This window comes from Pezoporus occidentalis, unplaced genomic scaffold (assembly GCF_034315485.1).
Source record: "Pezoporus occidentalis ecotype Australia unplaced genomic scaffold, CSIRO_AGI_Poc_V1 ctg130, whole genome shotgun sequence".
Taxonomy (NCBI): domain Eukaryota; kingdom Metazoa; phylum Chordata; class Aves; order Psittaciformes; family Psittacidae; genus Pezoporus; species Pezoporus occidentalis.
Window position 1 is genome coordinate 2,518,530 of NW_026913104.1, and position 22,476 is coordinate 2,541,005.

The 22,476-nt window shown below is 50.0% G+C and overlaps 1 protein-coding gene across 5 annotated transcripts in view; it reads left to right on the plus strand.

The window, feature by feature from the left end:
• The window catches only part of ETS1 (ETS proto-oncogene 1, transcription factor), a 71,446-nt gene that overhangs the window by 43,174 nt on the left and 5,796 nt on the right, over window positions 1-22,476 (plus strand). For all 5 annotated transcript variants that reach the window (XM_062608761.1, XM_062608764.1, XM_062608763.1 and 2 more), the window contains 5 exons: window positions 5,126-5,245; window positions 5,758-5,958; window positions 8,757-8,834; window positions 9,714-9,962; window positions 13,288-13,548. In XM_062608761.1, coding sequence (XP_062464745.1) covers window positions 5,126-5,245; window positions 5,758-5,958; window positions 8,757-8,834; window positions 9,714-9,962; window positions 13,288-13,548 — 909 coding nt within the window. The remainder of the gene's footprint in view (window positions 1-5,125; window positions 5,246-5,757; window positions 5,959-8,756; window positions 8,835-9,713; window positions 9,963-13,287; window positions 13,549-22,476) is intronic.

Consider the following 22,476-nt stretch of genomic DNA (forward strand, 5'->3'; position numbering starts at 1 on the left):
TAGGGAAGACAGTTTTCAAGCCCTTTATTTAGGGGAAGAGCTCACCCCTATGACACACCACATCTCCATAAGAAAGCTGCTGAATGCCCGAAGAAAGCCGGCTTTGTTGTGCTTTCTGCAGGCTAAGCAGTGTGGGCTTTCGGTTTCCTCTCTTGTTTTTCTCTTGAAGCCCAGCTTTCATCTCACAGTATTTATTTTTCACTGCTTGAAGGAGAAAAAAAGAAGAACTATTTTTCTTTTTCTTTCAAAAAGAAATATATTTATTTTAAATTAAAACAGCAAATGCCTGTGCCTTTTGTGCTGTTCCTTGCAGGGCTGGTCTCTGGTGAGTTGCTGCAGGAAGGGGAACCAAATCTCACCTTCTTGTTGCCCGGTCCCATCTCATCCCCACATCCCCAGCAAACACCTCTCCCTGTGCTCACCCCTTCTCCCCATCCATCCTTGCTTCCCTCTGTTCCCTTTTATTCAGGTTTTCTGCCCTATTTTCCTTCCCCCCCCTTGATTTCACTGCCCCTCAGTCCGAGAAGCCCTAATTGGAACAGGCCGGCTCCTCTCCCGCTTTCTGCGTGGGAGTGAGAGGCAGCGCTTGTGAAAACAGTTCAAAAGTGCATTGAAAGTTTTAGCCTAATCCTGCCTAAATAACAGGGGGCTCAGCCCGGGGTTCTTTGCCCGGGTGTCCCTGCTCCGGAGCGGGGGGCACCTGGGAAAAGCGGTGGTGGAAACCTGAGATGGGGAGATGATGCTTCCATGGTGCCCAGGCTGCTGCCTCGGGGAGCGTGGGAAGGGTCTCAGCTCCCGGCCCCCCTCTCCACAGCCTCCTCTTATCCTGAGAAAGGTTTCTCGGCTGCTGAACCCTGCTGTTGGGAATGCTCGTGTGTGTTTCGGCTTCCCCCATCGCTAGCTCTGACATGGGTTTACGCCTCGGGAAGGCTGGGATGGAGGGGAATTGGAGCAGCAGGGGGAGGAACTCGGGCAGCTTTGAGCTTGTCATAAACTGGGGATGGAGAGGCTTGGGGGGCTTGGGGGTCATGGGCTTGCAGTGGGCACATGTGAAGAGGGTTGCAAAGCCTCTTAGAAACTCCCCTGCTCCATCTCAGGCATCCAGCAATGGGAGGAGATCCTGGATAGCGGGCACCTCAATGTGGAGCAGCACTGGGGCTTAAGGAGGATCTTGGGTAGCTCAGGGCATAGGGATTGAGGTCTTTTGAGGGGAAAAAGGGCTGAATTCCTGCCACCCTTGGATCATAGTCTCATAGACAAGACTTTTCTTGACTCTCTGCAAATGATCTGGTTTGAAACCGATGCAAGAGAGTCCTCATGCCTCTTCCAAGTCACCGAAAGACCAGAAATCCCCATGATACCAGAGTACTGCAGGCTTAGTCTGAGGCCTGGGAAGGGCAGAATAAGGATGCTGTGCAGGGAGCAGGGTCTTACCTGGGACAGTGCTGGGTTCCTGGCCTTGCTGTCCATCCATCAGAACAAGGGCAGGAGGAGGCCACTGGGTCAGGTACACCCATTTACATGCAGGCTCCTGAGTAAAAGAGCAGGGACCAGACAAGGGCACACTGACTGGGAAAGAAAGTGAGTGGCAGAGGGGAGCTTTAAAGAGGCATTGACCCCGAGTGGAAACTCGCGTGAAAAATGACTTTGCTCCCATCCTCCTGCTTGGAGCATCTTGGGTTTTTGTTCCCTTTGCTGCCATTTGTTTTGCTTATGCAATCAGATGCTAATGCTTTGGCGTGCAGCGGGGCTGCTTGCGTTTTAAGGTCAAAATCCCTGAAGTTTGTAAATCATGCTCCTTAAAAAAGCTCAGATGCATGGAAAAAGTTTATACATGTGGAGCCTGGTGAGAGCAGAGCGGGAATGTGGCTGGGAGATGAACTTGGTGATCTTGACCTCCTTGTCCATTCGCTGGCTGGTTTTCTCTCAGGCTCCACATCTCTTGATGCAACACCTAGTAGGAGTCGAGTGGTGGGGTTTGGGCATGAAACCCACACAGGGATGCAGTGCTGGCTCTTGGTAGGGTCAGGGTTGTTGTTATCCTCTTGTCTTTCTGAAGTCTTGTCCCCAGGGATATTGAGGAGCTGGTGGAAAAATTGGGTCTGGTTTTGAGAAGCCTCTGGGATCTTAGTTGCAGCTAAGATAAGTAGATGTCCCTCTCTGCCTTCCCCCCGTGCAAGGCAAATCACAGAATGGTTTGGGTTGGAAGGGGCCTTAAAGCTCATCCAATTCCAGCCCCTGCCACAGGCAGGAACAGCCCCACTGCTGTGCTTGCTTTGTGGGTTAAACCCCTGACATTTCTAAACTGAGCTTGGGTGTAACAGATGGGTTGATGCTGGCTCCTGCTTCCCCAGGTGTATTTCTCCTGCGCCCACGTGTGTGCACGCCTGCGAGCGTGTGTGTGGTTATGGACAGCAGGAGGGACACAAAAGGAGACTTTTTATTTGTGCAAGATTTGATTAAAATCTTGGAAACAGGTTTCAGATGGTGGTGAAAGCTGAAACCGGGGACCTGAGCCTGGTGGCTTTTGTTACAGAAAGGCTGCTTCACTCTGACCTTTAAGCATCCCAAACCGAAGGCTAAAGGGCTTGTCTGTGGGTGCTGGAGGACATCACCAGGGCTTAATTCTCCTCTCCAGGCAGTAACTCCCCTGTACCCAGCAAAGCTGCATAAAGCAGAGCCAGGTAAAGCCCATTGTGCTCCCTGGCCCCGCAGGGATTCACAAAGAAGATGATATTGAAGTAAATCCAGTAAATACTTAAGTAAATTAAGTAAAGTCTCAAAACCAGCAGAGGCAGAATTCAGGTTAAAAACTCCATCCCTGTCATCTCTTCCAGGTCCACAGACAGTCATGGAGGGCTTTACACACACATTTTATTTGACCCATAGGAGCTTTTCTGTCTACATGGGACGCTGCTGACTCAAATAAGGCTTCTGCAGGCATTTGCAGGCTTGGGACTTTGGGGCTGTTTTGTCTTCTGAAGAAATGGTAACTGGTAGTTGTGTTCTAACAGGAAAAAGAGGAGATGATGTTTCAAAAGCCGAGTACAACATTATTTGGAGAAGCAGCCTTGAAATGGACATTCTGATTTATTTCGGTGTCTAAATAGAAACCCTCTTGTGGCACTCTGCATTTTCAACTTGAAAACAGACTGTTTGCTTCTCTGGTGACCTCTCTCTGGGAATTGCTTTTAAGTCTTCCCTGTTTTGACATGGTGTTTGTGCAGAGCTCAGCGTTCACCTTACCAAACCGAAACCTTATCCCCCGCTACTGAAAAATTGATTCACCGGGTATGTACAAACCCAACCTCAATCCTGCTGGAGAGGATGGGGGGGCCATGAGAGGTATTTACTTGTGTCATAAGTAAACCTCACCTTGCCCTGCTGCTTGTATAAGGAGACCACCTCCACATAGGTTTTTGCGAGTGATTCAGTGTTCAAATTGGGGTTAGAAATGTTCTTTAAACCCAGCTTTGACTCATCTTCCCATAGCACCCGGGAGCAGGGAACGGCTGTTTAACCAGCCAGTGGAGGGGAGCAGATTCCTGGGTGGTCCCTGGAACCACAGAGCACAGCAAAGCAAAGCATTAAAATGTAACATGAGGATGAAGGGAAAGGGGCACTGAACCACTTTCTCCCAGTGTTATCTCGGCACGGCAGATGGAGAACAGAGATAGCGAGGGTGGCTGCTCGGTTTTCCATGCCCTCTCCAGCCAAATCCAGTAAATAATGAAGTGTAATTTGCCAAATAGCCTTTCAGTGCATTATTTGCTTTCGAAGGTCCTGATACTTCCACTGTGGCAGGCAGTCCTTGATTTATGCGGTGAGGTTAGGGGGAGGAATCAGGTCCCGAGAGGGTTGGTGTTGGGAATTCTGGTACTAGTGCAATTCCTTCTGTGCCTTGGTAACTAACTTTAGAGGGAGCTGCAAACAGGGGGGGAATTTTGCATGTCTTTTACTTGGGGATGATAGGTGGAAAGTGCAAAGATGAAGACAAAAAAGTTGCTCTGTTTGGCTTAGCAGTGGAATTGCATTTGGTGCATCCAGCTGATGGTATTGTTTGGACTTCAAATGATGCCTGTGAGTGTGGCTGGGGAGGACCTCAGTGGAGCAGGAAGCCCAGACTGGGAATCCCAGAATCCCAGACTGGTTTGGGTTGGCAGGGACCTTAAAGCTCATACAGTTCCAACCCCCTGCCATGGGGAGGGACACCTTCCACTCAAGCAGGTTGCTCCAAGCCCCATCCAGCCTGGTGATTCAGATAGGGGAGGGTTTTCCTTCAGATGGTTGCTTATGTGAAACTCTTTGGCTACAAACACCCCCTTCCTTCCACATGAATTGGAAAAAGGGAAAAGAAAAGAAAGGAAGAGCTTTGCTTCTCATCAGGACGTACTCCAAGGCCCGGCTCTTGGCTCCATGCTCTCCCATGGGGGTGGCTCAGCGTTGTTCAGTGACTCACCCCGAAACGCATTGCTCTGTACCATGGGCTGTGCATGATGTAACTCTTGCTAATGTGGGATTTTCCAGCTCTTTGTTTTCCCTCCCTTCTCGAATGGGTTTTCTGCCGGCTCTCTGTCCTGCCCCGGCCTGCTGTCAGCTTACTTTTTCCAGGGCTGCTTTAAAATGAGTGTTTTCCTTTTGCTTTCCTTTGGAGTGGGATGCCCAGACGTGGAGCGGTAGTTCAGAGATGCTTTTCTTCTGCTTCCTCCTTCACACTGGTCTAGGACTCTACCTTCCCTGGTGTTTGGAAGTGCTCAGCTATCTCCCAGGCTCTAGATACTACCTTAGATGATGAAGCCCTGTAGGATGATGTCTGGGAAGGTCTTTGTCACTGTCAAATTTCCAGTAGCGCTTTCATGGTTGGATTACAGGGAGACCATGCACATTGTGTCACCCAGCTTCAGTGCAAGCTTATTACATGCTCAAGGTTCTCCTTCTTGTGTTTCAGAAGCCTCCTCATGGGACTTGCAGAGTTTATGTGTTGGATTAGAGCGATTTGGGTGTGAAAATTCCAGAAGAAAAGAGGATTCCTTTGTTATTCTAGCGGTTCAGTGGTCAGCACGACTCCTCTCATCTTTCCCAGTCCCATGTCCTTATGGCTGATTTTCTCTCCTGCCTCTTTCAGATATGGAATGTGCGGATGTGCCTTTATTAACTCCCAGCAGCAAAGAAATGATGTCTCAGGCCTTGAAAGCCACCTTCAGTGGCTTTGCCAAAGAGCAGCAGCGGCTGGGAATCCCCAAAGGTAAGACATGGTTTCCCAGTGAGCAGCCACAGAGATTGTGTCCTCCTGCCACTTGCACACTACACCTATGTGACCAATTGTGCCTGCCTGTCCTGTTAATATCTGCACCTTTGGGACCCTGCTGCTTTGGAGGCAGCTCCAAAGACTTCCATTTGCAAGGCATCTCTATGGAGAAGCAGCAGGAACCCTTTTAATAGAGCCTGGTGACAGGCAGGAGTGGAGCAAAATGGGAGAAGTGGGTGGGAGAAGGGGTCAGAGAACCGGTGGGATTTTTAAAAGTCCCAAACAATTCCAAACTCCTTCCTTGTATGAAATAATATCTGTGATAGGGCTGATCCAAACTGTGGGAATGATGTTCCCCCACCACATTTTACCCTTATGCCAGTGCACTGCCAATCTCTGTAGGACGAGGCTGTGCACTGCAGCAGTAGCACCATCTGTATCCTGTTCTCCTGTGGAAATGGCTTGTGGTTGCTCACTGACGCATCTCTTCTGCCCGCTCCTTGTTGCAGATCCCCAGCAGTGGACGGAGACGCACGTGCGGGACTGGGTGATGTGGGCAGTGAATGAGTTCAGCCTGAAGGGAGTGGATTTCCAGAAGTTCTGCATGAACGGAGCTGCCCTCTGTGCCCTGGGCAAGGAATGCTTCCTGGAGCTAGCGCCTGACTTTGTGGGAGACATCCTTTGGGAACATCTGGAGATCCTGCAGAAAGGTGAGCCCTGGAGTCCCCAGGCTGAATGACTCGCGCCGTCCTGGCTAGCCTGATTTTGGGCCTTTCCAAAGACCTTGGCTTGCAGTCTGACTCCTCAGTGAGGTGTTCACCTTGGGCTTTGATCCCAGTCAAAGCAGCTTTCAAAGCCCAGCTTCCCAGTAGGATTTCATGTGGGCATCCCAACCGGTAGCAGGCAGTGCAAGTCCTGGCAGTGCTTGAAAGAGGAAGAGTGTTAGTGCCGGGTGCTTGGCAGGAATCCGCAGCGGGCAGGGGCACTCTGCCTGCCTGGAAACAACGGTGGGATTTTCCAAAGCATTCTTCCTCGGCTCGTTCAGCTCCTGTTGTGAGTTTTACTGCTTCCTCCAGTAGTGCTGGGTACAACAATGCCACCAAAATCCCACCCTCATTTCCCAGCTATGATTGGAAGCTGCTTTGCTTTGTTTCATGTCCCAGATGGTGTTTTCCCCACAGGAAAAGCCACCTCTGCTGGTCCCTGCGTGACAGCATCAAGGGCATTAATTTTCAGTGATTTGAGGGGGGACACACATCACACATGGATTTCGGGTGTTGATTTTCACACTGAGCAGCACTCAGCCTGGGATGGCTTCTAAAGAGCAGGAGAAGAGCTTAACACCTTTAACCGCGAGCCATGAGCAGGGGCAGCAGCAAATCAGGGCTCCTTTCTGTGCCAGAGCTATTTGCTTTCCTGGAATATCCCTTGCACCGTCAGATCAACCCTGTGTGCTTGTCAGGAAGGGGAGGGGGAGCAAAGTTATGCCTTCCAGGAAACCATTGACAAATGGATGTTAATTGCTGAGTACTAATTTTACTGCTACCTGTGGTTTGCAGAAAGTAAACACGGTTCTTCCCAGGCCCTGTGTACGACAGGCTGTTATTCTGCTCTCTGACTCCATATATCTGTTCTCTTCTTCTCATTTTGCCTATTTTTCATTAAGTGCTTCTATCAACAGCAAGCAGCTTAACTAAACAAAGCAAAATGTTGTGGTCAGTCCAATTTCTCCTTGCTATGAGCCATTGCTTGGGGTGCAGCTCTGCCTTCCCACAACCCTTCTTCATTTGTTCCAGTGGAGAGGGTGATGGAGGTATCAGAGCTGGGTTTGCAGCTCCTTCCCGCAGATTCCCAGGGCATGGAGATGAGCTTGGAGCTGTAGTTTCATATTAAAGTAGGCATCTTGTTCCCTATCTCCATAGCAGAGGTGCTTCAGCCCTCAAAGCATCTTTGTGACCTCCTCTGGATTCACTCAAGCAGGTCCACAAAGCGTGAAGAGATTAAGGTTTCCCCAGGCTTAACCATGGAGTCAGGGTCCAGCTCGTTAATCCCGACTATTCCATCTTCCCCAGCCACCCACCATCATCACTTGGGGGTGTTGATGTTGGGACTGGTGGTTAACCCCAGAATGCTTGGCTTTACCTGTAGCATCAGGTTGTGCTGGGACAGGCCGTGACCTTGCTAACACGCCTCCCTTGTGAGCGCTTTCTGAGAGTGACTCATGTACCACAGGGCTTAAAAAAGGCAGCAGATGGGGTGACTTTTCCTTGCATGGATTTGGGTATTTGCAGGCCTATTTTTCCCAAATTTCTTCCCAAAATAACCTCTTCAGTTACCAGCAGTCAGCAGTGCCCTCCACTTGACTGTAAGCATAGCAGAAGGTTACTCTCTTTCTCTGTGGTCACCCACCCTGCCCCTTGGCAGACACTGTGGGGAGTGGAGAGGAGCGTTTCTCATTAGGTCTCTGTTTGCACAAACCCTCCTTTTGTTAGGGAATATTTTCCACCCTGCAATCCCCAGGAGAGAGGGACAAAATTAGGCTCCTTGCAAGCGAACGTGCGTTATCTTCGGTTCGCTTCTCTTCAGCCTCAGCAGGAATAAACAACCCGGAGTGGTCTCTGTGTGTGTGTGTTTTATTTTGGTTACCCTCTGCAATGGGAAGAAAGTCTCCCAAGCCGGTATCTCAGCCCACATACCGTGCTGGAATGAGTAAGGTGCTAATGGAAAAACTGGTCAGGGGAGCAGCAGTGTGGCTTTTACATGGGCTTGGCGCTGAATTTGCTTTCCCAGGACAACCAGAGTGCTCAGGAAAAGGCATGGAAAGTGGGGAATCTGTGCTTTGATGTGCTACCTGCTCTTTCACAGTGATTTATGCCTATAGGAAGGCAACATTCTATGTGCTGCCCATATATACACAGCGAGGTCTGTATCAGGAGTTGGATGATGGACGGTGTGGCAAAGCTTTTTCTGAGCATGGCATCTGCCTGCTTCAGGTGCAAGGTAAAAGGTGATGAGTAGACCTGGAATTAGTATTGTTGTGGGCCATAGGAGCTGATTTTGCATTACCCACTCACTTGCATGCTGCTGTTCTAGAAACAGGGGTTTCTTCAACAACAGTCCTTGTATGGTGGAGATACTTCTTGTGCTCCTACATGTGCGATAAGCAATCCTCAAGAGAATGAAAGACACCAGAAATTAGAGCAAGCAAGGAAATGATGCAACTAGTATTTCAGAACTACCTGGAGCCTCTGGTTGAGAAAGTTGTTGCTGTTTGGTTTGGTTTAAATCCAGGCCTTCCTGCAGCAAGAATTCTCAGAGGACCCCAAATGCATCACGCACTTGTCTGGGCGGCATTTCAGCTCCTAACTCGTTTCTGTTCCTTTGGACATTCCAGCATAACCCAGCAAGAAGCATTTTAGGAAGTTCAGAGCTCTGTCTGTTACAGCAAGCCTTGCGCAGCACGATGTGCCTACGGACATGTGACATTTCCTTCCTTTCCTCTTTGCAGAAGAGGTAAAACCGTACCCAGCAAACGGAGTGAACACAACATACCCAGAGTCCCGCTATACTTCAGACTACTTAATTAGTAAGTCACAATTGTCAGTATCATTCTGGTGCTTTTCTAGCCATGAAAGTGTCACCTATTGGAGATCTGACCGCATCACGTGAGGACTGCACCGTGTTGCTCTGTCGTGGCAGAGCATGCAAAGTGTGTGACCTTGTCTTTCCTAATGGTGTTCTTGGTTTATTCACAAGCCATCTGTAGTACATTGGTGCCTGCAGTGAGATGACACAGTCCGACTTTGCAAGCACTGAAAAGTGACCTCAGCATTCCAGAAAAACGGGGATTTTTAAAAAAACTTACTAAAAAAGGGCAGGAATGGGGGAGAATAAGGCTTCCTTCTGGATTGCGAGGTGGGAGCCTAGCAAGGAAAGGGCTGAATCATCAATTCGGACTCCTGCACTTCCCATTGCTATTGTTTTGGAGATGTTCCTTAAGGGATTTGAAATCTGTATTTCATGAACCAGCCAGAAAACCCCGTATCCCTTAAATAGGGATTCCAGGCTTTGGCCTGAGAGAAGAGGTGACTCTGGAAGTGACTCATATATTGCAGTCGTCAGTGAGACTTCTTTGCCTTTTGTCTCCTTTGCTGAGGCTACACTCTTTGATTTTTCCAGCTTTTCCCCACTAGCAGCTTGCCCAAGAGGAGTTTGTCGTAATGCACATTGATGCTGGTTAAGGATGTCTTATCCTTTAACTTGCTTATTGGTAAGACAGTCTGTCTGTAGCTTTTAGAAACCTTCCTCAGTATTAGTGCCCAGTTGTGCCAGGTATTTTGTACCCAAAGGCAGTCTCCTCTTGCACTCCAGTTTTCAAATCTCACTGTGCTGAGGGGGAGCAAGCAACGTTCTGGTTTCCCTGAGCTGTTTGGGTTGCTTTCTAACACCCCTATTCTGCCAACAGGCTATGGCATTGAGCATGCACAGTGTGTGCCTCCCTCTGAGTTCTCCGAGCCCAGCTTCATCACAGAGTCCTACCAGACCCTCCATCCCATCAGCTCGGAAGAGCTCCTGTCCCTCAAGTACGAGAACGACTATCCCTCAGTCATCCTGCGTGACCCAGTGCAGACGGATTCCCTGCAGACAGACTACTTCACGATCAAGCAAGAAGTGGTTACGCCAGATAACATGTGCATGGGACGTGCCAGTCGAGGTAAAGTTGGGTATCTCCCAGGGTTTACTTGGGTCCTTGCTACTCTACCTATATCAACCTAAGTGCTGCTTTCCCTCCTGCAGGAAATAGTGCTTTGGGGCACCAAGGGAGCCATGCAGTTGCAGTAACAAAGCCATTTCCCATATATGTCTTACAAGTGAACTCCCAGATGGCGTCGAGCCCTCCCTGCCTTTCTCTCCAGGGAAGACATGAAGGAGTTCTTCCTTTTCTCTACTCTGCTGCCTGTTTTTACAACATCTGCAGAAATGTGGCGTTTCTGGCTCTGTACTTTGATGTCAAACTCAAGTGAAGCCGAAAAAGGCTTTAAGGTTATTAGGGAGGACAGGCTGCTGTGTGCTGGTATAAATCACATTTCCTAGGAGACCAGGCAAAAACCCCACAGATTCTTCCATAAGTTCTTGTCAGGCCTTGAAGGGTTTTACATTTGATGATCCAAAGTCTTTATCCATGATCTCCATTGATTTTGACGGCTGCTTGCTTGAACTAATAATCTGTTCTGATGAACCCAAGCCCTGTGCTTTGTTAGGAGATGCAGATGTCATGGGTTGAATCTGCAACAGAGCTGAAGGGACCCCCTGAATCCTTGTGCTACAGCCCTACACCTCCAGAGAGTTATAGGTACATGATTCCTGTTTGAGATGATGGGATTTAAACACCTGAACACTTCTGAGGGTCTGAGCCCAAATACCTTTTCAATTAATGTTATTAAATTCTGTACACGTGGGGCCCAGATGCCCAACTACTTTGTCATTAACACAAGGCTAAGGATCTGGTTCATGGTTTATATTCAAAGGCAAAGTTTAATCCATAGAGCTCAAAGTCGCTTACAAAGGGATATCATTATCTCCCGATTCCAGGTAGGGAACCTGAGGCACAGGGAAGAGATGTGACCTGCTTGCCATCACGGCCTGAATAGAATCCAGGTGTCCCCATGCCTCACATTCATTATAGTAACGTGTTGCTGTGAGCCAGGTTTGATGTTGAACATTTAAACCCATTCATCCAGCTCTGAGAGATGAGGATGTTTTGACTCCCTGTGCAAGCTGGAGCGCCTGTGCAGGTCTGCACTGCATATGTGTGCTTAGTGGAGCTCGTTTTAAGTTCCTCATTCTTCTCCCAAGCTGGGAGAGCTAATGACAGGAAAGTTATTGTTTGTATTATTACCTCTGCTTCTGCTGCTGGCTCAGTGTTAATGTAAGAGAGGTGACTTGGACAATACAAGGGCAGTAGTGTTATAATTTTAGGTAAGCTCCTCTTTCTGGGCTTGTTTTTCTGGCTCTCTTTCATCAGTGTCTTTCCCTTTTCTTGACCTTTTCTTTAACATAGGTGATTTCATAATGATTCTCATTAAAATGCAATTGTTCAGGCATGCTTTTGCAATGGTACCTTCAGGCTGGTCTCACTGGCAAGCCTAAAAAGGCTCCAGGGCAGGAGAGAAAGAGCCCTTAACACTGGGGACCAAGGGCCCCTGGCATTAACAAACACTTTAACATACTGATAGTGACTGAAGAAATGCAACAGGCTGTGGCCATGCTTACACTAACCTGCCTTTCAGCCATGTGGAAGGGCCTTAATATAAAGCGGAGTCCAGTTAATTCATATTTACCTGCATCTTTACCTTCCACTGTGTTAAAAGGTTAAGGTTAGTCTGCCACCAAATCAAGCTCTTCATCAGTTTGACGTTCAAGGTGAAGGTTTTCCAGAGGGTTGCCTTTTGTCGTGGGCTTCAGGAGTTACTTTTGGGGTCCCATGGGAGTTGTTCCCCTCTGCCTTATCAGTGAGGGTGTCTGCTTGGAAGGTGTAGCTGCCAAACCCATGAGTTCCTCCTGTTTTTCCAGCTAAGTCAAATTAGGTGTATTTTCAAAGAATTACCAGCAGGATTAAGCCAATGAATCCCAACTTCACATGGTCCCAGGCCAGCAATCAGTGCAGAGCCTTCGGTAGTTGAGTCTTTCCAGAGCAAGTGCTCTTCAAACTACAGCACAAGTATTTGGGGGAGCATGCCAACATCCTTCCACGTTCCCATTCCGCTGGGATTCACTCTGTGGGCTCAGGCTGCGGGTGGCTTTGCCAATGGAAATTTCTCCAGGAGTTCTTGCACAATCCCAGCAGCTGTTTTTAGCCCGGTTTGGGAAATAACTGAACTTGAATGATCCTGTTACGCTCTGAGTTTGTCAGTAAAGATGTTGAGCAATCAGCAGCGTACGGGAGATCAGAGAGAACAATTTCAGTTTGTTCTTTGGAGCCTATTTTAGCTCTCTGTTTTAAGTACAGAGGGTATACTTACGCTGTCTCTAGTGGGTGTAAAGCAGCATAGCACTGCTGAGGATCTGGCCTCTCGTGTTCTGGTCTGTACTAAAAATATCCCAGAGAGTAGCCTTGATACAACCCAGCTGTGCTCACCTTACCAGCACTGGGGAAAGAACTGTTTGAGCTCTCAGCCTTTTGCTCTCCTCCTCCATCAAATCTGCTGCTGTTTGGGGATTTGGGGGGGTGGAAGCTGGTCGTAACATACGGCAATAAAAGGCTGCTGTAGAGCTTTGTAGGAAGCATCAAAAGTAAAGAAGCTGGGTGTCCAGTGTTGGCAGATGGGACTTACTGGAGACCCAGAGCTTTCAGCAGCAAGAGCAAGAGGTCCTGGGGTGCCCATATTCGGGCACTTGAACTGAGCCTTGAATATCTGGCTGAAGTGGGTTATTTCTCTGCTGTTGCCTTTCTGAAACAGAGGGTGATTTCCACTTATCCCCAGGCATTGGTCTTGGGTTGAGAAGTCAGGAGTTTGGTTTTTTTCACAGAGTCTCTCTGCTTTGCTCTGCTGCTTGGGCCTCAGATAGGCCAGCTCTGAATTGCAAGATAATACAGGTATCCCCGCTTCAGGCTGTACTTCGAGTTTCTTTGGAGATGAAGCGTAGCTGGGGCTGTTCCCCACAGAGCATTCAGAGCAATAGCTTTAAACTGAAAAATGATAGATTTAGATTAGATATTATGCAGGAGTTCTTCCCTGTGAGGCGCTGGCACAGGGTGCCCAGAGAAGCTGTGGCTGCCCCATCCCTGGCAGTGTTCAAGGCCAGGTTGGACACAGGGGCTTGGAGCAAGCTGCTCTAGGGGAAGGTGTCTCTGCTCATGGCAGGGGGTTGGAACTGGATGAGCTTCAGGGTCCCTTCCAACCCAAACCATTCCAGTATCATTGCCTGGTTGCTGCTTTTCTTGTGCAGCAAGCAGGCGAAATATCCTTCTGGCTATAGCAAGCCAGAGCATCCCTGTGCTGGCCAGGCACATCTCACACTCTCTTCCTTCTCACCAGGTAAACTCGGTGGCCAGGATTCCTTCGAGAGCATAGAGAGCTACGACAGCTGCGACCGCCTGACGCAGTCCTGGAGCAGCCAGTCCTCCTTCCAGAGCCTGCAGCGTGTCCCTTCCTACGACAGCTTCGACTCAGAGGACTACCCCGCCACCCTGTCCAACCACAAGCCCAAGGGCACCTTCAAGGACTATGTTCGAGATCGGGCGGATATGAACAAGGACAAGCCTGTCATTCCTGCTGCTGCCCTTGCTGGCTACACAGGTAGGGTCACTCTCCTCGTGAAACAGCCTCTCTGGTGAGCATCTTGGGTAGGACCTCTCCATCGGTGGAGGGCAGAGCCTCCAGGGTCTCTGGGTTGTCCATAATTGAGTTCCGGGATGTCTCTGGGGTCAGCCACATGTATGTTGGCACACCTGAGAGCATGCAGCTCTCCAAGCATGGGCATTCCAGACCTCATAGAGGATGGAGGACCTGGCTCTAAGTGCAGGGCATATGATGCCTTGTGTTTTCATTTACACCTGGATGCCTCGTGCTTGGGTTTGCTTGGAAGTGGTGTCTGGTTTGTATTGCTGAGAACGCAAGGTAGTAGAGAGCCCTCATTTCCCCATCTGACACTTCTGTGCAACATGCTGGCTACTTGCTTGTTGTTTCCCATATCGAGCAGGAGCGGCTGCATTCCAGCATCGCTGTGTGCAGTGTGAAATGGTCTTCTCCCTTTTTTTGCATGGAGGAAGCACTTGGGTTTGCTCTTTACCTTGGTGCGAGGCAGGGATGTGATGGTGCCAAAGCAGACCCAAAGATTTTTCCATTCCTTGCCCTGAGAGAGATGAGGTGATAGGCCATGGAAACTCTGCCTTTTTATATGACAGCCCTCCAGCAATCTGGCATCTCCATGAAGAGAAACCTGTTGGGATGGGGCTTCCAGCTCCAACTGAGATAATCCTTTCCAGTCCTTCTGTGCCTTGTCTTTTCCCTGTGCTATAAGTAAGATCCGCAGGACGGCCTCCTGCCAGTTCCCCTTTTCCCTCCTACATACTGATCTCTCCTGCCCCAGCTGGTAGCAGCTGGTGGAAATAGTTTGTGCAGATAAAGATCATCAGCAGGTTCAGAGCAGATCCTGAGGTGCGACTGTCCCTGAAATCTCCTCCTACACACAGGCTCATCTTGGGGCTGATACGTAGTTTTCTGTAAGGTGGGCAGAGATGCGGAGGGGAGGAGAGGTGGAGAGATAATTTTAGGAGCTATGTGTAAAAAAGGAAGTGGTTTGTTGCTATAGCTTTAGTTAGAAAGAAAGCTCTGAGCTCTGCCTGCTCAATGAGCCTGTTTCGACCAAGTCAATGTAAAATACAAATGTGCTCTGCTGTTCCTGAATGGTTTTGGGCTGGGCCATGCCCTCGGACACCATCCGCCGCCATGCCATGGCAGTTGATATTCCTAAGAAATGAGACCAGTGAGGAAGTTTTCTTGCTGTTTTCTCCTAATGACACCTATCACTGCACCCCATAGAAGTGTTCTGGGTCGTCAGTGCCTGTTCAGGAGCACTGTTGCACTTTAACAGCTGGGGAAACTGAGGCACGGAGGCACTTGACAAAACTTAAGAGCTTTATTTTCCAAGCTGGATGTTTCCCTCCCTGTTTGTAGCTCATGGAAAAGAGCCACCTCCATAGAGGGGAGCTGAAGGCGGTGGCTGGATGCTGTGTTTTGCCAGGGAGTCTTAGCACCCCAAAGAGTGTCCTTGGAATGGTGCCGCCAGGAAGAGGAGACTTGGGTTAATGCAGTGCCAGAGCGCACTTCCAAATGCTTTGCACTGCGTAACATTTTCCCTTGCCTTATTTCAAACCCCGTTTTGAGCCAGGAAGATAATCCCTGGACACAGGCATTTTGGTGTGATCTGTAATGGGGAGTGCCTGATTTTTTACTTCTGTGTTGTTTCACTTGAGAAACTTTAAATGGAGAGAGGAAAACCTGAGGTTTCCAAAAGCAGCGCTTACTTGGAAATCCTTGGGCTGGAGTGCTGCGAAGCAGTAATTCAGTCCTCAAACCTCCTCGGTCTGTGTTTGCCATTGGGAACAAGCTTTGGAGAAATGATCTTTGCAGGCAGTGTTCTCTGTCCCTTTCTAAAGCCTACTGAGCTGTCAGCATCTCCTGTTTTCTGTGCGGAGGGAGCCCATTGTGGGTGCAAAGCGAAGCCAGGTTGATAGGAAAGCAGGTCCCAGGGAGAACAAGTGAGAATACATTGCATTACAAACTGTAGGAGAACTGGGCACCCTCAGAACTCAAAACTAGTGTGTGTCTGCAAAAATCAGTGTAAAGAATCCATCCTGGCCACTGAGAAGTGCTGGACATCTGTCTTGGGCCAGCTGAGCAAGGGACGCTCAAGCAGAACTCCTAGGTCCTTCCTTATTTGCTTTGCTTTACATCTAATTTACTCAGAGGGGGAAGTGCTGTCTAGCAGCTAGAGCAGAGGAACTTCAGTCTGGGCTCTGCAGCTCTGGTGAAGAGGTGGAGCTTCCAAATGAGCAGAGTAGGGGATTACCAGCCGGGGGTCCCAAAGCAACCAGGACCTTGCTTTCTGTTTCTCAGATGATGCCACCATGCCCAGCACATCACCAGCCAGTGGAGCACCCAACACACATGCCATGGTGCGCACCTTTTAGGGTTGGAAGAATGAAGCCTGGGAGATCACATCCTTCATCTCCAGGTTGACTTTAAGAACGTGATGATATTGTTCAGGCTTTGTTACCAAGGGGCTGTTTTGCTGGTGGCCCAGGGAGGTGGCACAGTGCTTTATCACAGATATCTGATGGTATCTGCCCCAGGAGGCACATGCTTTGGTGAGAAGGTGCATTTTGGCGGAAGCTCCGTTTGCGTTTGATGTGTTCTTCACCCAGCTTGAGTGCAGCTTTTCAAAGCTGCCTTATCTGCCCCCACATCTTGACCTAATTTAACAAGTTGCCATGGTTGCTCAGAGAGAGGTTGATGCAATTTTCTTATCTTTTTGGTTTTTTTTCTGAAGGAGAAATGTAATTGCTCAGGAGTTGGTGAACTTTAGTTTCCATAGCTGCAGGGAGGGCCAGCGCTGGGCACCTCTGGTTTTGGAGTTGGCTCTTCCAAAGCTTGGCCAGCTTGAGCCTTACATTAAGCCAGATCTTACTTCTCTTGGCATGACCTAGGAAATGCAGGTAGAATGCATCATTGTATTTTGGCAAGCAGCGTGTCAGGATGCATCTTCCATGCAGGCAGATGTGCTAAACCTCACATTGGCTTAGCTAAGCTCAGTTTAAGCTTCGTTATTCATGCAGCAGTGCAGTGTTTGGTGTTGGTGGGTGGCCAGGTAGGAGCTGGTCTACTGGAAGGTGTCCCTACCCATGGCAGGGGCTTGGAACTGAATGAGCTTTAAGGTCCCTTCCAACCCAAAGCATTCTGTGGTTCTATGATACTATTTCTTGAGTGCTGCAAAGCACCTGCGTGGGTTTATAGCCATAGTGTGTATTTGCTTTGTGGTATGTAGGACCTCAGCATCGTCTCTGCAGGCTGAGGCTTTCCATCCCACAGTGCTGTCTGCATTGCCACAATACCAGAGCTGTGATGTGCCGAGCTACTGCTCCATTTAGCTGAACAGGCAGAGCAGAGTGATTCCACTCATGTCTGAGAGGCAGATGGAGGAAAGAGGGATGAGAAAGGTGAAGTGAGTGCTCACCAAACCTTGACCTCTCATCTGCAAGGCTGGTTTTGCATTTGTGATGCTGCCCTTTCTTACAGACCTGGTTAGGAAGTTGCTGATGTCCTTACAGCACCTAAAGAGTTAACAGCCCCTGCCCAGCTAGTATCACACATGACCTGGGTATCTCTCTTGGGGACAGATTGATGCTATCTTCGTTATCATGCTGCCCTTGAAGAAGACAGACAGTAGTGCAGGGAATAGCCATCTCTCACAGATGCTATCTTGCCTGAGCGCCTGTCTGCCAAACGGTTTTGCCCAGACCAGATCCCATCCTAATCCTTGCTATCAGCATTCGCAGTGCCATGTCGATGGGGCCCAAATTTGCCTGCAAAACCCATCTGCCCTGCTTGAATTGTCTGTGGTGCAGAGCCTGAAGCCTCTGACAAGCCTCCGTTTCTGAGCGATGCTTATCTGTGGCACAGAAGTGAAAGCACGCAGCTGCTGTTTTGCAAGAAAGTCAAGTCTGTGCCAAAGAAAGTGGGTCTTTCAAGAGAGCTTGTGTGCTGCTTCCCCTCTTCTTCTTGCCTGTGCTGCTGGCCTGAAGCTTCCACCAGCGAGCTCCCTGGATGTGCTGTGGTCATTGGCATCCAGAAACCCACCAGCAGCTGCCTTCCTAGCCCCCTCTGTTCCTTGACATCCAGAGTGAGGGCAGTAGCTTTCCTAGAAACATCAGCATCCTTCCTGCCTGCTTCTGGAGACTGTGCCTTTATGGGGATCCACATAGCCACTTGTAACTTGGGTTGAGGGAATTTGGAGATGCAATCAGCTGCCCCAGCCATCAGAATTACAGAATCATGGAGTAATTAGGCTTGGAAAGGACCTAGGGTCATCTAGTTCCAACAAGCAGCACAGGAGCACCATTGTCGCCTGTGTGATGCAGAGGATGTCGTTGGCTCGCTCCTTCGGGGTTATACCCTGTACCTGCCCTTGCAGGGTGACTTCAAGTGTGACCAGCTATACTACCTCCTGCCTGATTTCTACTTCTGGTGTAGAGCCTGCATGGCCCAGCAGCGAGGTGGGGAGCTCAAGGGTAGTGCTAGGGCTCGGGCTGGTTCAGTGGCTCCTGCTCCACCTGCCAGACATGTGCAAATGACAGTGAAATGAGCCCCACACTACGCTGCCCAAGCGTGACAGCAGCTCAGCTCTCACCAGAGCGGCTTGGTTTGTGTTGAAGAGACCTTAAAGCTCATCCAGTTCCAACCCCCTGCCACAGGGACACCTTCCACTGGAGCAGGTTGCTGCAAGCCTCTGTGTCCAGCCTGGCATCCCAGCATGTTCTTCCTCGAAACAGAGGAGATGCATCAGGAGAGCAGAACTCACACATTGTGGGTGCTCTCCTGTCTGTAAATATGGCCAAAAGTACATGTCTCCATATACAGGAGCTTTCTGGGTCCTTCTCTGCTTTCTTCATGCCAGCTCTTTGTAGATGCTTCTATCTGAGCTCCACCTTTGTCCTCCCACCCATGCAAAGCCAGCACTTTGCAGTGGTGTGACTGCGTGCACCAGCTTGGGCAAGAGCTGGTGAGGAGGTGGTTGGACTTGGTCTAACAAGGGATCGATGGGGATGAGCTCTGCTGTTCCCCAACGCATTGGGAGAAACGAGGGACCTTTGGTGCCATCAAAGGGGGCTCAGGCAGGGCGGGCACGTGTGTGAGGTGAAGGCTGTTTTGGAGAGGTTGCTATGCCCAGTTGTTTTGTTGGGTTGGAACCACAAACCACAGAGCGCACAGGATAGGTGCGCCGCTTTTTGTTTGTCAGTGGGGTGGTTTTTTTCACTTCTTTTCTTGTTTGAAACAAGGGAAACAAAACGGAGGCCGTTGAGAGGGGTGGGTGTGTGAAACTTGTCTCAGGAGAGAGTGGGGATGACGTGGTTTGGGCCATGCCCTCACTGATAAGGCAGAGATACTGGTCTGACCCAGCCCAACCGGTACTGCCATCACTGCACAAGTGACAGTGGCTGTTCCAAACCCCTCCAGAGCCACTGAGTAAGAAGGTGATGGGGTCCGAGGGAGGATGTCACAGGGATGACATGGCACCAAACCCTTTGCTCTGGGGACCCCAAGGGGTGCTATTGGAGGACTAATGCTGAAGGGGCAGTGCTCAGCAAGCAGTTCCCACTGTAGCAGCTGGCTGTCATCCGGCTGCAAGGCATATTTTCCCCCTGACGTGGGGAGAATTCCTGTGGTGTGACACTCCCCACTGAAGGACCCTGTTCAGTGCCACCGAGGCCAGACAGGGCCCCCATTGTGGCCTTGGCGCGCACTATTCTTAGCATCCTTCATGGGTGCCTGAGGTCTCAGTGGGGTGGGAGGATGTCCCATCACCGTCTGAACCCTTGCCTTGTCTTTTGTGGAGCAGAGCTGCCCCCATTCCCTAGCCAGGTCTGGGTTTCCTCTGCGAGGACTAGCACCGTAGCAGGTGGTGTGTGTCCCTCTGCTTCGTCCTTAGGGCTGCATCCAAAGTAAAGCCTACAGGAGCTCTCAGTAGTGGCTGTATTTGGAGATAACCAAGGCAACCCGTTGCGTGGTGGGATACACCCGCTGGCCTTGGGGCAGTCGGCGCGGCTCTGCGTGCCTGCACCATGAAGTGATCCGGTCCCGGCGTCGCAGTGGGGATTTCCAGCCCCAGGCAGGGATGAGTGGAAGAGTTGAAGCAGAAGGGATGGAAAATGGGCAAAGCTCCCGGCTCTGCAGGGGCGGAGGTTTGGGGCGTGGAGACAAGCCCAGCAGCTTCATGCTTGCCCTGATAGCTTTGGGGATGCGAGATAGGGGGGGTGGCATCACTGCGTGAGCCGAAGGTCACTTTGAAATCCTGTTAGGCACTGGGAAGAATAACTCCCTGCTCCTTGCTGCAGAAGCAGCTCATAGAATGGTTTGAGTTGGAACAGACCTTAAAGATTATCTAGTTCAAATCCATGCTCCAAGCCCCATCCAAACTGGCCTTGAACACTGGCAGGGATAGGGCAGCCACGGCTTCTCTGGGCAACTTATGCAGCACCATCATAGTGAAAAGCTTCTTCCTAATATCTAATTTAAATCTTACCATTTTCTAGTTTAAAGCCATTCTCCCTTGTCCTACCAGTACCTGGTGAGCTTCTCATCTCTGAAGGTAGCCCTCCAGGCACTAATAACAGCAGTGCAGGTCTACCAGATGATGCACAGACCTCCAGCACCCCTTTCCTGACCATTTTGCCTTCCTACCCTCTGGTCTGCCTCCTCAGAGCAGTTTTTGGCCATGCAGGCTGGGGCATGTGCCAGGGCTTGGTTCCTGCACCTCGGCATTGCTTGCCTCGCTGACGGCTCCAAGTCAGCAGCAGTGGCACATCTGCAGGGCCTCTGCTGCCTTCCCCTCCGGCGGGGTATGTGTTTATAGGAGCTCAGACATGCCTGCAAGCCCAGCAGTAAACACATTCTTGACATGATTGCTTGTCCAACACAGAGGAATTTGGGGTTTTACGGTGTCCCACAGGCAGCTCGGAATAGAGCTTGGGAATCCCTGTTGCAGGGATGACACCGCTTCCTTCAGAATCCCCAAATACCCAGCCGAGCAGAGGCAGGAGCCTTGCCTTGCTTGCTGGAGAGAGGGCAAGAAACTCCCAGGTTTCCCAACACCTCTCCATGTCAGATATGAGCTGGGTTAATGACACTTGTACCTTGAAAGGATCCCACAGAGACAAAGTGGGCCAGTCAGAACCTGGTGCCAGGGTGGTGGGTTTTCATCCATCTTATTCTGGGAATTAGATGCCCAGAGAAGCAGTGGCTGCTCCATCCCTGGCAGTGTTCAAGGCCAGGTTGGATGGGGCTTGGAGCAACCTGCTCTAGTGGAAGGTGTCCTTGCCCATGGCAGGGGATTGGAACTGGATGAGATTTAAGGTTGCTTCGAGCTCTGGCCATTTTATGAGTCAATGAATAGTCCTTATTTGGTTGGGCAGGAGAGAAATCAGTGCAAGGTGATGAATCTGGTCTTGTTTAAATCGTGTCTCCTTGGACTGTTTCTCTGTTAACCTGCTGCTGGTGTTGGATGCTCTCTGTGTAGGGAATTGCTATAGAGTCAGATTGGCTGGGAGAAACAGGCTCCGTGGCAATTCACCTGTGATTACCCATGGAGGACCTCAGGCTGCTGAAATAACCTTTTTTTTCCCAGTGTTTTCTCTGTGTTTAAAGTGTGCTGCTATAAATAGGTCTGAGTTTCGAGATGTGGTGGCATTTCAGGCCAGGGTTTTGGCTCTTCCCTTTCGGGTGGGAGGCAAAGGCGTCATCTGACTTTCCTCCCCTGTTTTGGTGTGGATAACCCTACCAGAGAGTGTGGTCACGGAGTCAACGTCTTGGCAAGCTCTTGCCCAGAACAACGCTGGGCTGGAGCCTTTCCCCGCTGAGTGTCATCTTCCCATTCACAAGCAGAGAGATGGTGTGAGCTCCCTGCTTGTCCAGCCCCTGGCTGTGTGATAACCCCCAGGCTTGGCAAGAAAACCCTGGAGCAGCTCCTTAGGAATAACAGGAGGGAAACAGTTTGGGGAGGGCTGGATAGGGCACAGTGATTTTCCTGTCCTGGAGCCAGCTCTCTCATTTTCTCCTCCCTACCAGCTCCTCTGCTTTTGAGTCATTTTAAACCTTGTGGAAAAGGGGGAACAGCCCTCTTTTCCCTCCGCGGGTTATCCCGCAGCCACAGCTCGACAGCATTCATTGTCATTCCTGGAAATAAGCTGTTCTCCATCCCTTTGTCTGAGTACATAATTCTTCCTCCTCCCTGCTTGAAGCCTGTACTCATTGCTGTCAGCAGGCGGGTTTACCCCAGCCTGCTGTCTTAATGCAGCCTGTGCCATTCTTCTTGTGATAAATCATTTCCTCTAACCCCTGGTTCTGTTTATTATTATTATTATTGTCATTCTTGTTATTAGTGATGTATTTTAAGCTGCGTTTAGAGCATGGCAACGTCTCTCCTGAAACATGTTGCCCAGAGCTAAGCACAATATTTAGGGTGCGGCTGCATTTGGAAGTTGCTCATCAAAGAGATTTGGCTTGAGGGCTTCTCCTCTACCTTTGATTGGGACACAAGAAGGGATAAGGGTTTCGAAATCACTCCATGTGCATCATTCATCCAGCCCAAACCAGGCTGAGAAGCCGCAGGCACCAGGTACTGCAGATTAGATGTGTCAGAGTGCTGTTGGCCAAAATTAGCACCCCGGGGACTGTGGTGTTGTAAGGTTGAATGTACGTGGTATGGGATGCTATGGGCCACTTTGAGTGGATTAGGGGGACCAGCAGCCACAGGGAGGTTTACTAGGACTTTGCTAAGACCATGATAGGGAGATGCAACAGTCCTGAGCTGGTGAGACCCATGCAGAGAGCCAGCCAGCCCCTGCCTTCCCTGCACTGAGCTCTGTGCACCAGCGCAGCCCATTCCTGCAGCAACACGCCCTGGAAAGAGGCCAGATGATTTTCATACCTGGGTGTCCTCCCCCTTAT